The following is a 14,151-nucleotide window of genomic DNA, read 5'->3' on the forward strand; positions in this document are numbered from 1 at the left end:
AAAAATCAATTACGGCGGCAGAATCTTTTGTTAGGAAAGGGTCGGCAACGTCCAGCAATTTAAGCTTGTCCTGCAAGAAGTCTGCGACACACTTTTGCCACGTCCCTGCCTCGGGAACAATCACGCGAAACGGGCATTCCACCTTATGAGTTTTTGCCGCAAAAAACATTTCAAGAGAGACATTGTCGCTGCTCTCTATTTGCTTGACAGTTTTCATAAGGTTGAGCTGCTCACACAACTGCTTAGCGCGACACTTGACCTTTTTCAATGACACCTTTCGGTCGGACTTGAAGACTGCTTGCACAGCTTCATTGGCCTTAGCGCGGAACGTTTCATGCCTGAGAACGGCAAACCCGCCCTCCTTATCTGCTGGCAGGACGCAGAGGCCAAGGTCCTTGAGAGTCGTAGCCACACGTTGCAGCCGTACGTCGGGGCGCTGCCGGCCGCATTTTGCGACCACGTTGACACCATGGGCCACACAGGAAACACTGTCGTCCTCCGGCACCGGCCTGGCCACTTCACGAACACATGTAAGAAGCTCTGCGGCGTCCTTTTTCGGCTGCACTGCGAACTTGGGACCAAGTTTCAGCGTACTGAAGACGTCTTGCGGGAGGTCAATATCACCGACGCAGTGAATCCTGTAGCTGTTCCCTGCATCCTTCTTGCGAGGTACCAGGCGACGGAGACCGCCCAACACACTGGTCCAACAGGCTTCAGCCGATTGGTCAAGTAACCGGGAAAACTCACGCCATCTCTGCCGGGCTCGTCCCAAGTTGTCGTCACTGAAGATACTTGAGTGCAAACAGTCCCGGTAGAACCCATTAGCCCGGTGTTCGTGAAGTGGCCAGGCCGGTGCCGGAGGACGACAGTGTTTCCTGTGTGGCCCATGGTGTCAACGTGGTCGCAAAATGCGGCCGGCAGCGCCCCGACGTACGGCTGCAACGTGTGGCTACGACTCTCAAGGACCTTGGCCTCTGCGTCCTGCCAACAGATAAGGAGGGCGGGTTTGCCGTTCTCAGGCATGAAACATTCCGCGCTAAGGCCAATGAAGCTGTGCAAGCAGTCTTCAAGTCCGACCGAAAGGTGTCATTGAAAAAGGTCAAGTGTCGCGCTAAGCAGTTGTGTGAGCAGCTCAACCTTATGAAAACTGTCAAGCAAATAGAGAGCAGCGACAATGTCTCTCTTGAAATGTTTTTTGCGGCAAAAACTCATAAGGTGGAATGCCCGTTTCGCGTGATTGTTCCCGAGGCAGGGACGTGGCAAAAGTGTGTCGCAGACTTCTTGCAGGACAAGCTTAAATTGCTGGACGTTGCCGACCCTTTCCTAACAAAAGATTCCGCCGCCGTAATTGATTTTTTCAAGACAAATGACCATGCAAGTTTAACTGCCTTTTCTGTTGACATAAAAGATTTGTTTTATTCTTTGCCACATGAAGGGTTGCTGTCCAGTGTCGAGGCGGCCATTGATGACTTCGGGGCGGTCGGTTTTCCGAACGTGTGTGGTGTGAGCACGAGTGGTTTCTTGGAGCTTTTATCTTTTTATCTCACATCAACCTTTGTTTCATTTGACAGTAACATTTACCTGCAAAAGCAGGGTGTTTGTATTGGGTCGTGCATTGCACCGGTTTTAAGTGATTTGTTTTTAGCCCGTTGTGACAACGCACTCTTCCAGCGGCTAGGTGAGCTTAAAGTGTTGAAAATTTTCAGATACGTCGATGACTTTTTAATTGTTTTAGACACTTCATGTTTTATTGACCCTTCAGCCACGAACAGTATTGATGCCGCTTTATCATCGTCTCACCCTCTTGTGTCGCGTATCTTGGCCGCTTTCAATGCCTGTTTTATGCCGCTCATTTTTACGTTTGAATTGCCCGAGAATGACAGCATCAGGTTTTTAGACTTGCGGCGACGTTTTGAGGATGATCACGTGTGTTGGTTGTACGAGCCTAGAGCCAACAAGCCGCCCCTGCCGTACAGCTCGGCACACTCCAAGCTGGTAAAGAGGAATATTGTGCTGTTTTTCTTGTCTAGCGCTCTCAGCAAGTCATGCCCGCATGCGGTGGATGAAAGCCTTGGAAAGCAGGTGGTGCGTTTGGAAGCCGCGGGTTACCCCAGGCAGGTTGTTTCCGTCGCGGAAGGTTTACATCGCAAAAGAAAAATTGAGTCTTGTTTGAGCGATGAGCAGAAGGCAGATAACCAGAGAAAGGACAAAGAAAGAAGAGCTAAAGAGAAAAAAAGAGCTGTCATCCCTTACATACATAAAATATCGCATAACCTCAAGAAAGTTGGGCAACGTTCAGGGGTCAAGGTCTTGTTCACGGCACCTAACAAGCTTTTAGCTTTGTGCAAGTTGAGCTGTCCCAGGCGTGCGCGGAAACCGATCGGCGCTATCAAGCACAGAGACGCTTTTGTGAAATGCCGACGTAGCGTTGTCTACAAAATTCCTTTGTCGTGTGGCAGACACTATATCGGCCAGACCGGCAGATGCTTGAACGTTCGCCTCCAAGAACACAAGAACAAGGTCAGGAGCGTTGCCACCGACGGCCAGCTGGCTGCCCACTGTAAAAAATGTGTCTCGGGTAACCAGTGTCATCCCCTGTACGACCAGACTACCATCTTGTATTTTCACCGCTCGGCCCTCACAAGGGAATTTGTGGAAGCGGCCGAGATAGCGAGGTCGGGAGATCAATGCGTCAGCAGGCCGTCTGTGGCTTTATCGAAACACGAATTGGATTTCTTATCGTAGGTGGCACGTCACTGTTCTTCTTTTTTGGCCTCCGTTTTTGATGTTTCCCTTTCTTTTTCCCCTCTCTTCGTGCTCCCAGACTTGTTTATAAGCGCTGGAGCGGCATTAAACTTTTTGTTGAAAGTCAGCGCTTGTCCCGTCTACTTCTCGTCCCGTGTTTTTGTTTAGCGCTTGTTTTCCGTGTGACAATGAACCAACACGCTGAAACCTTTTCCCTTCTGTAATTAAGAAAATTGCATCCCCGAATAACAGTCAGCCCGAATAAGACAGATGAAACACAACACGAGATAATTTTTGTATATAAACTAAGAGTCTGTAAATAGCACGGTTTCTGGCCACGCTGATGTAATTTTCGGCAAAAACCAAGCCATTAACCGGCGACTTACGACCTCCAGTCGCAGCCGCTGTGAAGGACTCCAATAAAAAGGAGAGACGATCGGCGAAACTGCATCAAGAAGTACGATTCCCTGGTTACGAAAAAGCTACAGCTCAGACTTGAACCTGGCAATGTTCAATAGTCTACCCTGGTACACCGAATGCACGTAAGCTGTATTATATTGCCACGAACCATGTTTTCGGTTTTCTCGGTCATCGAAGCCTCGGTCGCGAACTCAGCGACGGTTTTGGGTGGGCTGCGAATGAGTCCAGCGAAGAGCTCTTGTTTCAAACCCCGAATCAGAAAGCGCACCTTCTTCTCTTCTGCCATTTCGGGAGCAGCTAGTCCGAACGGCATCTTCATCTACTCAACGAACACTACACCACCTTTGTTGGGGTGTTCGATTCGCTTGGAACACCGGACGCGCTCTAGCTCCTCCAGCCACTCTTCCGGGTCTTCACCAGGGGATCCTCGAAATGATGGGGGCTCCCGAGGTTGCTGCACAACAACGGGAGGAGTGGCTTGGTTGACCTTGCTGCTGGTCGCGACGTCATCCTTCTTCAGTTTCTCCGGTAGTAAACCGAGCTCGGGTGGACGCCTTGCTGTCGGCGGCTCATACGAGTGGAGCTTGCTTGGCGACTTGTAGGTGGTTTAGGGTGCACGTATTCCGCACCGTCACCACATGTGACGAAGTCAATGATGACGCAATTGTCTTGAACGAAAAACAAGTTTATTGGAGCAAACTTGTGTTCCCCTAACAACTCAAAGAACACACAGGCGGCGAAGCAGCAGTCAACAAAGTGACGTGCGCAGACGAATGTCGGCGAATCGAAGGTCGCGGCGTCTGCTCTGCGGGAATTTATCTCTCGGCGCGAGGGTTTCTCGCAGAGTCAAATTGCATCCAGAACACTGTAGATCAACGAAGCTTTGTCTAGGCTGGTGACGTTAGTTTGAAACACTCTCCCTATGAGAGGAGATAACACGTGCGGCATAAAGAAGGGCACATTCGCTTCACTTGGCCCTCTTGGTCGTCAAAAACAAAACATAAAGAAAGAAACCTAAAATATGGTTCGTGTCAACATAGGAGCTGTTGTTTACTGTAAGGAATAGATTCCGTAGAGGAGAAAAAGATAAAAGAACATTTCACTAGAAGGCGTAGTCTACGTTATCGAGGCCATCAAGAAAAAAAGGCGCTCGGAGTACAATGCCTGTTCCACAACTACGCCGCAACGAACATTGATGACTTTCCCAGCTTTAGAGAAAGGTTGAGTTCATTGGCAATAATCTAGATACTAATCACAAGTTCAAGGTAGTTGAAGCCCGCGCACAAACTTTGAGCTACAAAGATTAGGTTATTGAGAGGGCCTCGCGATGTTCCATCGTAGATTACCAAGGTGAGCACGTGTAACTCGATTGCGCTTAGAGACTTCAATGCAACAATACCGGAAAAACATGAATACAAGAAGTAGTGGGAAACTTTCATGCTTATACTTGAAATAGTGGAAGCGAAGGGCTCACTTCAGTTATAAAAATGAACATGCATAACAACCATAATAGGTACGTTTTTCGGCAAATGACCCAATCACAATTGTGTACAAAACATCGATAATTGTGAAAATGAAAATGGAAGCGAAGTGACTCTGAGTAGAAATTAGTCACTGCATGGAGAGTTAAGACACTACTAAACGGAAGCATTGACAGCAAGGCAGCGGCAAAAGGGTAACATAATAGAGTTTTTTGTCATACCCTAAGTGGACAGGTTTTTTTTTAATTAGTGGACAGGTTTTTTTTAATTTTTATAGTTTTGGTGTGCTGTCGCCGATGTAACTGAAATAGTTTCAGAAGAAGCAACTGTGCCAGAATGATGTGAACATGGGCAAACGCGTGAAAAATTCTTCGGGGCACTTTGCTCTGCTTACGTGATTAGCCTGGTGGTATTTATTAACCAGTGTACTTACGTCGCATTATGTTCCTTTGAATGATTCGAAACGAATGTGTTTACAATTTACAATTGCATCTCACTAATATGTAAAAAGTTCCAGTTTTATTCTCGTGTTTTATCTAAATATAGTTGCCTTTCATTACTTCTACGTGTTGCATAATTCAACTACACAAAAAGCAAAAAGGCTGTGGTTTAAGTTTGTGTTTTTTGTCAAGTTTGCATAGTTAATCTCAGGTTATCAGTAATCTTACCCCTACCTGGCAGGGAAGCAACGTTCTGACCTGTGCACTGTGTAGAAGCGAGCTAAAAGTAAACCGCCTGCGAGACCCAACTGAGCAAGTTGAGCAACCGCCTTTCTTTGGGGCGTTTCGCAGTAAGCAGTTAAACTGAATTCCTATTTTTGGTATCGGGTTGTAGTGTAATTCTATCCCAGCGTTTAAAAACTGGTGCCTTTGCTGAGTAACTTGTGCAGGATTCAGTGCCGAAAAGCAAGTGGACTATTTCCAGGAAATATTAGAACTTTTAGTTAGCAAGGTTTATTCGAACTGTGCTTGCCGTACTGGAAGTGTGCAGGGTGGAGTTAACTGGAGTCGAGTGGAGTTATTCAAGAATATATATTTTCTGTAAAAGTATGGGACACTTATGTACAACGTGGTATGTAATAATCACTGTTTCTGTTGTTCAAGCATGAACTTCACCGGCGTAAACTGGTCACGGAGAGCTGGCTGTATTCTCTTATATAGGCCGTAACCAGGCACTAGCAACAAGATAAGGCAATCCGGTAAAGGAACTAGCATTTGACCCATATACGGCGTAACCAGACACCAGCAACTAGTGAGGGCAATCCGGTGAAGTAACTAGCATTCGAACCATGTAGGGTGTATTGATTGATTGTAAGGTTTAATGCGGCGATGCAACGCAGGCAATGAGGCGCGCCGTAGAGGAGGGTTCCGGATTATTTTGAACACCTTGGGTTCTTTAACGTGCGGCGAAATCTCGTACACAGGGGCGTTTTAGCTTTTCGGCTCCATCAGAGCGGCGGATTCATCTAGGGTGTAAACAAATTTGTTTAGAAGTCCTCCTCATTTAACGTGAACAGCCTTGTCAATTTTTACAAAAGCTTCAGATGCCAGGTCTGCATTGGCAATAGCTGTGCCGTGCTCTTGAGGAGTGAAATCGGGCTCCCGTGCGCATCCTGCAAAAAAAAAAAGAAAGAAAAAAAGAAAAAAAGAAAAATGCAAGTTGTGGTGCCAGGTGACGACGACTGTTTTTTCAGGTAACTCGCACAAAGAAGCTTGGCACTTTACTGAGACCATGAAGGTGACAGACAGCTTTGTTTTATCGAAAGGTTCAGCAGTCTAATCTTGCTGCAGTTTCGGTCGATAGAAATTTGGCCATCACCTCGAAAGAGCAGTTGCATCGTAGAGTGTATTTCAAATGATCCGGGTACCGCACCTTAATGTGATGCGACAAGGGCTCTGTGCTACATGTGAGGGAGAAACCACACAGAAAGCAGTCAGAACAGTGACTCGACGTAACGACATGAGAAAAACGGAAGACTGGAAGCATTGATCCGGCGTAAATGCACTGCAAGGCTTAATACGTGTTACTGGGTAATGTTGTAGCAATCTGTTTTGTCAGATGGATGAATAGTCCGGAACCATTGGTCTGGTCTCAACAATTTTAAGAATGCAGCAGGTGCGATTCACTCACTTTGCAAGTTCAGCAGTATTTTCGGTAAAATGCGATATACTTTAGCTTTTTAACACGAGAAATCCAGGATTAATCTCAACCAGGTGAAGTGGTTTTCTTTTCTTAGCCTGTGTTTGGGTGCATGACGCCGTTATCCTGTACAAGCTACTAAGACAAGCCGGACCGCTAAATTGCCCCACTCTTAAAAAGGACAGGCCAGAAGCTCACTGGCAACCTATTTTGTGCAACCAATCATCTCATTATAGATACAAAGCATAATGATGAAATAGCTGGCATAGCGAAATTGTGATAAGTGTCTGGTCATTTTTGTGACAACGTCTGTAGCTTACCATGAGCGGGCCTCCTTTTCTCGTCTTCTTTGTTGGCATCACACTTGGCCGAGCAGATAAAAATTTCTTTTGGAAGCTTGAACATTTTGTGTTTTCAATTCAGGCCCCTCTGCTTCTCAGCAGCTAACGTGAAGCCCACCCGTAAGCCTTTGCTAATAACCTGTTTAAGATGCGAATTTTTTGTGTATGTGCAGCCTGTTTTAGGGCATAAGTGACTAAAAAAATATTAGTTCTGTCTGGTTTATTTCACTCTAAATGGAATCATCAATGCAAAAATACATGAGTTTGCTGCTTCAAATCTATGCTAACACACGTTGCATATTGACACAGACAACAAAAAATGGCAATGTCCTTCTAGGAGAGCCCAACGGTCATGTGCCCCAAAATATTATCCACATCTATCTACGTGGCACCATTTTGTGCCCCGGATTCTTCTACTCATTTTAAAGCGTCATGTTTAAAGTGTGGTGAACAAGGTTTTGGCCCAGAATAAACATCTTAATCCCACAGAAGTATGTCAACAGATGTTACTGTTGGTCATATCAGCACTGTGTGATCGCCTAAATTTATTTTATTTGTTTACTCTGCACTCGGAATTGTTGGCTCAAACCTAGTATGCAGAAAAGTGCCCACTCTTTTGGTGCCGTGACTTGCAACGCTTGCTGTTGGGTGGTGAGTAACGTGTGACATAAGCTGGAAGAAATTGGGGTTCCAACCCTCTTTCCTCCTGGAAAATGGTAATATATTACCATTTTCAAGGAGAAAGGAGCCTTAGAACCCCAGTTCGAGCCAATCAGGGATATTAAATGTCCCTGATTGGCTCGAATAATGATGCCGGTTAAAATGGCATCGAAAATAAGCATTGTTGCGTCACCTCAACAGCCCAAGTGCCAGCAGTGGTGTACAGTAACGTGCCGAAAATTCCTGAGCTGCATAATTCGGCTGTAGACGTCTACCTGCCCTGTTTTAAATATAAGTAGAATAAAATGGGTACTGTGTACGTTTTCAGAGGAGGGTTTTCAACTTACGCTTACAGTTGTGTATGATGGACCGCTGCATTCTTATCTGCCTTTTTGCGCTCAGCTGTTCATGTCGGGCAGATTTCACTGCATCATGTGTTCATGATATTGACAGGTCAAGACGTCGAACAGCTGTTTTGTTTGGCACCTTCCTCCTCGATTCGCAGCTTGAAAAGAAAGTTCAGAGGATGGTTACAATGCCATGACAACACGCAAATTTAAATGCAAGCTATTGCACAAATCAGCAGTAGTGAAAAAAGGTGTGGTTTGAAAAACTTGGTTTATATCGATTTGCTGCAAACTCTTTGCAGAAAATATTTGGTTTCTCATCACAGCGATGCCAGCATGAAACTTAGTGTTGCTGGATAAAAATATAAAGAGGACATCTTACGCCATGCTGTAATGTTTGGGGCACTGGATAGCTGCGGGTAAAGTCAGGTTCTATGCAATCAGGCTGTGTTCTATTTTCCCCGACATTCGGGGCGCACGTCCAATTTCCGGTACATTTTTTTCTCGCAGTGTCGTGATTCTCCGCTTTGAGACCCAATCATGACTATTTTGATTTGCAGCCGCTTGCAAAGTTAGCTAATTCATACTATGTACAAGGTCGTACTAGTTGCTTAACAGGCGCGCGGATCACTGCCGGTGTTTAGAACATGCACAACTTGCTTCTGGAAAACGACTAAACTAGAATATGGCGTGGGGTAAGAGTAAACAAAGATGCGAAACAGTGTGTTCCGATAAGACAATGTCGTGTGGTCGCTGCTTGAAGCTGTCGAAGCTGCGGCAGTTCTTCAATTTACCGACTTGTACGTCAAGTACGTCGAGCTGTGCGCGGAGCAGCCGCGCAGATGCGTATTTGAGGTACGGCTTCAAGCGCGAAATAAAAAATGATGTTCCAAACTAATTGATATAAAGGCTTGATTTCAAACACGTATCTTGACAATATTAGCAACTAACAAACATCTCTAGCACCTAACAGACATATACGAAAAGGGCAGGTACATGTTCGAGTAGAGGACACGGGGGAAGCGCGGCGACTGAAAGTACGCCGCGCGTGCAATGCGGCTTCATTACCATGAAAAAGCAAGTAGCTGCTCACCTTGAAGGTTGTTGTCGTTTTGAGCGAACTGCTTCCGGCGCACTTTGTATGGTGGGATGGTGGGCGTCACTTTTTTTCAGTCCTTAGGTTTCGTGGCCACAGCGTCTTGTGAGGTCCGTCGTCGGCTTCTCGTGGGAAGCGGTAAAAGTATGCACTGCTGTACTTAAATGGTGCCGTCACACAGAAGGTGACCTAATAAAGCTCCTTACACGTCCGCTTTACCGTCCTCGGGTCTTCTTTCGGTGGTATCGTGACAACTACGCAGTTACGGCGCTAAACAAGCGTGCTGCGACTGGGGGAAGGCTGAAACCAGACCTCATTAGGTCATTCTCGCGACGGCCACTAGGTGGGGAGCACAAACACTGAGTCGTCAATATGACGCAACGCGGGCTCCCAATCTGTTGTTGCAACGCGGCTTCACCGCCTCATACACTGATTTCGTGCCAGATGGCGCGGCGAGCGACGCTGCCAGCGTCGGCGTTGCCCGGCAAGCGCTCAGATCGCGGTGTGGCCACCAGCCACAGCGAGACAGTCTGCCGTTTCGCTGAGAATACTGCAATTGCAGCTCTCACTACAAAACTCGAGGATGTACGTTTGCCTCATTTTGCAATACTAGCTGGAAAACGCCACGCGCGGCAACGCAAGGTTCCCAGCGTTTGCGACTTTCTTCCGAGCTAGCTGCTTGTCTCCTGCGTGTACGGCGTCAAGCATTCCTGAAGGGAAAGCGCCTCCCGTGTTTTCGACGCCATGAAGGCACGTCAAAATTCACAGTTACAAGTTCAACGTTATGCAAACAAGCTTGAAGCGCACGGTGACGACGAGAGCGCGTGCTATTCACGCGGTGGTGTTTGTATGGCAAACACGAACTTCCGGCATTCCGAATTAAAACTACCGTTGTAATCGCAGTAATGATGATGCCAGCATAGTGTAATCTAGGGCCATCTAGTGGTGCCGAATTGCACCGGCGTGCGGCTTAATGCAGTCGGTTCTGTAGCCAGGCCTGGTAAAGGCTCGCCAGATATCAAAATGGCGGTCTCCGCATGTTGCCCGAAATGGTACGGAGTGTCAGATTGCGATGAATGAACTGGGAACGTACCCTGGGCGACAACGTAACAGTGAGGATTTTAATACATGGGACACTATGTGAGTGCCCCAGGACTAGACAAAAGAAACGTAGCAGCTTGGAAAACGCAGCTTTGAGGAACGTAAGAGAAGGGTTGTATGTATATAAAAATCTGTAATGGCAGTTCGCCATAATGACGTTGGTGTAAGACCAAGCTCGGGGTTCTGCAAAAGCGTACGGGACATCTGAGAAGTGTTTTAAGCACAACTTTGTCCGCCGGAATGGTTGATGGAGTTGGACATTGTGGTGAGGGTTTGGCCTTTGAAATTATGACCACGACCAACTATACTTTGGTCGTGATTATGACACACGCAAGTGATCTGCTGCTGTTTTTCACATTTTGTAATTGTTCTTTTTTGTGTTTTGTGGTTTGAATGCAAAACACAGCCAAAAAAATAAAAAAAGCAGAGATTCCGCAGCGGTACCGCATAGGGCTGCCAGTCTGAAGTCTGGGATCCAATTTCAGGAGTATCACACATACTTTAATTTATTCTTTACACCAGTGGCCATTTCCCTGACAGGACCACTACTGCAACTACAAAAACGACACATTTTCGCTGAATGGGAGCCCAATGGCTTCCATTTGCAAACTGCGAAGCACCTGATTAACAGGAGAATAGAAACGTCGAAAGAATGGCGTGTTTTATAGTTATTTAAACGAACTAGGTATAAAAATAAACGTTGCGTAAAAGCTGAAGATGAGAAAACAAAATATTTTCGGGGCTGCGGTGCCTGAGGTAAATTTGAATTGTCACAGTTATACGACACGCCATGCTAAAAGGTAGTTAATTCGATCCTTACGTATGGTCAACGCGGAAAAGAATTGTTATACTATACATTAGTATACAAAATACATCGCCAGTTTAGCTACAGCTCTTGGTAGTTATCGTGGGGGGAAAACAGCTTATGCAGGTGGGTAGCAAACTCCCGTGGTCACCACTCAAATGCTTAGATGAACCCCTTCGTTTCGCATTGACGCCGCCCTGCGGCACGCAGTAGTGAGATATATATACCCACCTGCATAAGCTATATATATATACATATATATATATATATATATATATATATATATATATATATATATATATATATATATATATATATATATATATATATAGTTAGTAGAAACAGAGACACACGAGAAGGACATGGCCTTCTCGTGTGTCTCTGCCTCTACTAACCTTATTTTTTCGCGCTCTGTGTGAGTTTTTGATTCCAGAATATCGAGAATATATATATATATATATATATATATATATATATATATATATATATATATATATATATATATATATATATATATATATATATATATATATATATATATATATATATATATATATATATATTCCTGCGCCACTCTTACTAAGACGTACTCGATGCGACCCCATATACCAACTCCAAAGAGAGCGCCTCGGCCTTCCGTTGGTCATGATGCATTTCCATGCACAACTAAAAGGCCTAGCTGTGTTTGAATATTTTCTGGCAATAATTGAAATGCGGCATATAAGTAATAATTGTCGAGATTATATATCACAGTTGATTGAGAATATTTTTCTGAGTTTACTCGTTTTTCTCTTATTGAAGCGCAGGTATTATTACAGACTTCGATGACATATGGTGCACTTACCCAAGTATCTTATGTTGTCCAACTTCTGCAAGGCGTCGTCTGTGCTGTTACAATCGAGCATATTAATTTCTACGCTGGCGTTCGTTGCGAAAACAATGGCTCCAATGCGGTTTCCGTCTTCGGATATGGTTACCTGTCCGAAGCAGATACAGTTTCTCATTATTATCTTTTGAAGTTTATGACAATACACTGTTTTCACACACTGTATGTTGCAAGCATTTCCAAAATGTAGACGAATATGCAGCGAATTTTTAGCGCATGCTGTTACTCCATCCCCAGTCATTATGCTGTCTAGGTACTCCAAAAAATCAGGAATCCTGATCGGGAGCTCGTACTGCCCATTTCTATAACAAAAAAATGAATGATCTTTTTTGTGTGGAGCTGAGAACTAAAGGGGAATATTTTAAAGGTCTATAGCGCATTATGCGGCTAACATAGGCCGATTGGAAATAGGGTCTAGAAATGTTAAAACAGAAATCAAGCGATAGAAACCGAGAAATGAAAATTGAGATACTACGGCGAGTCATTAATTTCATTTTAATAATTGCCGCATGCACCCGCCCTTACTCGCGTAAGAGGGGTTTATCTGCACAGAAGGTCCCCGAGGAAAGGTTTATTATATATATATATATATATATATATATATATATATATATATATATATATATATATATAAGGTTAGTAGAGAGAGAGACAAACGAGAAAGACGTAAAAAGTAGAAATAAGTTTACTGACGTTTCAGGGAGAGGACGTTTCAGGGAGTCCTCTCCCAGAAACGTCAGTAAATGGTACTCTGAAGGAAGGGAGTCCTCTCCCTGAAACGTCAGTAAACTTATTTCTATGTTCTACGTCTTTCTCGTTTGTCTCTCTCTCTACTAACCTTATTTTTTTCGCGCTCTGTGTGAGTTTTGATCTTTTCAGACTATATATATATATATATATATATATATATATATATATATATATATATATATATATATATATATATATATATATATATATATAGAATCTGGAAAGATATAAACTCACACAGAGCGCGCAAAAATAAGGTTAGTAGAGACAGAGACGCACGAGAAAGGCGTAGAAAATAGAAATAAGTTTACTGACGGTGCAGGAAGAGGACTTCCTTTCTTCAGGAAGTCCTCTTCCTGAAACGTCAGTAAACTTATGTCTATTTGCTACGTCTTTCTCGTGTGTCTCTGTCTCTACTAACGTTATATATATATATATATATATATACATATATATATATATATATATATATATATATATATATATATATATATATATATATATATATATATATATATATATATATATATACATTGCCCTGAGGAAAGCAAGTTCTCTTTGCTGAAACGTAGGCCACAATCGTGCTTTTACCTTGTTCGAAGTTTTTCTTCTCTTATATATATATCATCATCATCAGCATCATCACCACCCTATCTACGCCCACTGCAGGGCAAAGGCCTCTCCCATTATTCTCCAATTACCTCGGTCCTGTGCCAACTGTGACCAATTTATCCCCGCAAACTTCTTGATCTCATCTGCCCATCTAACTTTCTGCCGCCCCCTGCAACGCTTGCCTTCTCTAGGGATCCACTCTGTTACCCTTAATGACCAGCGGTTATCTTGCCTTCGCATTACATGCCCTGCCCACGTCCATTTCTTCTTCTTAATTTCTACTAATATGCCTTTAACACCAGTTTGCTCTCTGACCCACTCCGCTCTCTTCTTGTCCCTTAATGTTACACCTATCATTTTCCGCTCCATTGCCCGCTGAGTCGTTCTCAATTTAAGTTGAACCCTCTTAGTAAGCCTCCAAGTTTCTGCCCCGTAGGTGAGTACCGGTAAGATGCAGCTGTCATACACTTTCTTCTTCAGCGACAATGGTAGGCTGCTATTCATTATCTGAGAATGTCTGCCATATGCACCCCACCCCATTCTGATCCTTCTAATTATCTCTGCCTCATGGTTGGGATCTGGGGTCACAACTTGGCCTAAGTAGATATATTCGCTTACCACTTCCACTGCCTCGCCACCTATCTCAAACTGCTGTGCGGTCCCGAGGTTATTGATCATTACTTTAGTTTTCTGCATATTAATTTTAAGGCCCACGGTTCTACTCTGTTCGCCCAGTGCGGAAAGCATGCTTTGCAATTCGTCCCCGGA

The 14,151-nt window shown here is 44.4% G+C and overlaps 1 protein-coding gene across 5 annotated transcripts in view; it reads right to left on the reverse strand.

The window, feature by feature from the left end:
- Positions 1-14,151, reverse strand: part of LOC144153753 (complement factor B-like) — a 182,151-nt gene that overhangs the window by 52,464 nt on the left and 115,536 nt on the right. For all 5 annotated transcript variants that reach the window (XM_077685456.1, XM_077685454.1, XM_077685455.1 and 2 more), the window contains one exon: positions 11,980-12,112. In XM_077685456.1, coding sequence (XP_077541582.1) covers positions 11,980-12,112 — 133 coding nt within the window. The remainder of the gene's footprint in view (positions 1-11,979; positions 12,113-14,151) is intronic.

The sequence above is a fragment of the Haemaphysalis longicornis genome, unplaced genomic scaffold, assembly GCF_048455015.1.
Source record: "Haemaphysalis longicornis isolate Haplotype H1 unplaced genomic scaffold, Haemaphysalis longicornis Haplotype H1 scaffold_9, whole genome shotgun sequence".
NCBI lineage: Eukaryota > Metazoa > Arthropoda > Arachnida > Ixodida > Ixodidae > Haemaphysalis > Haemaphysalis longicornis.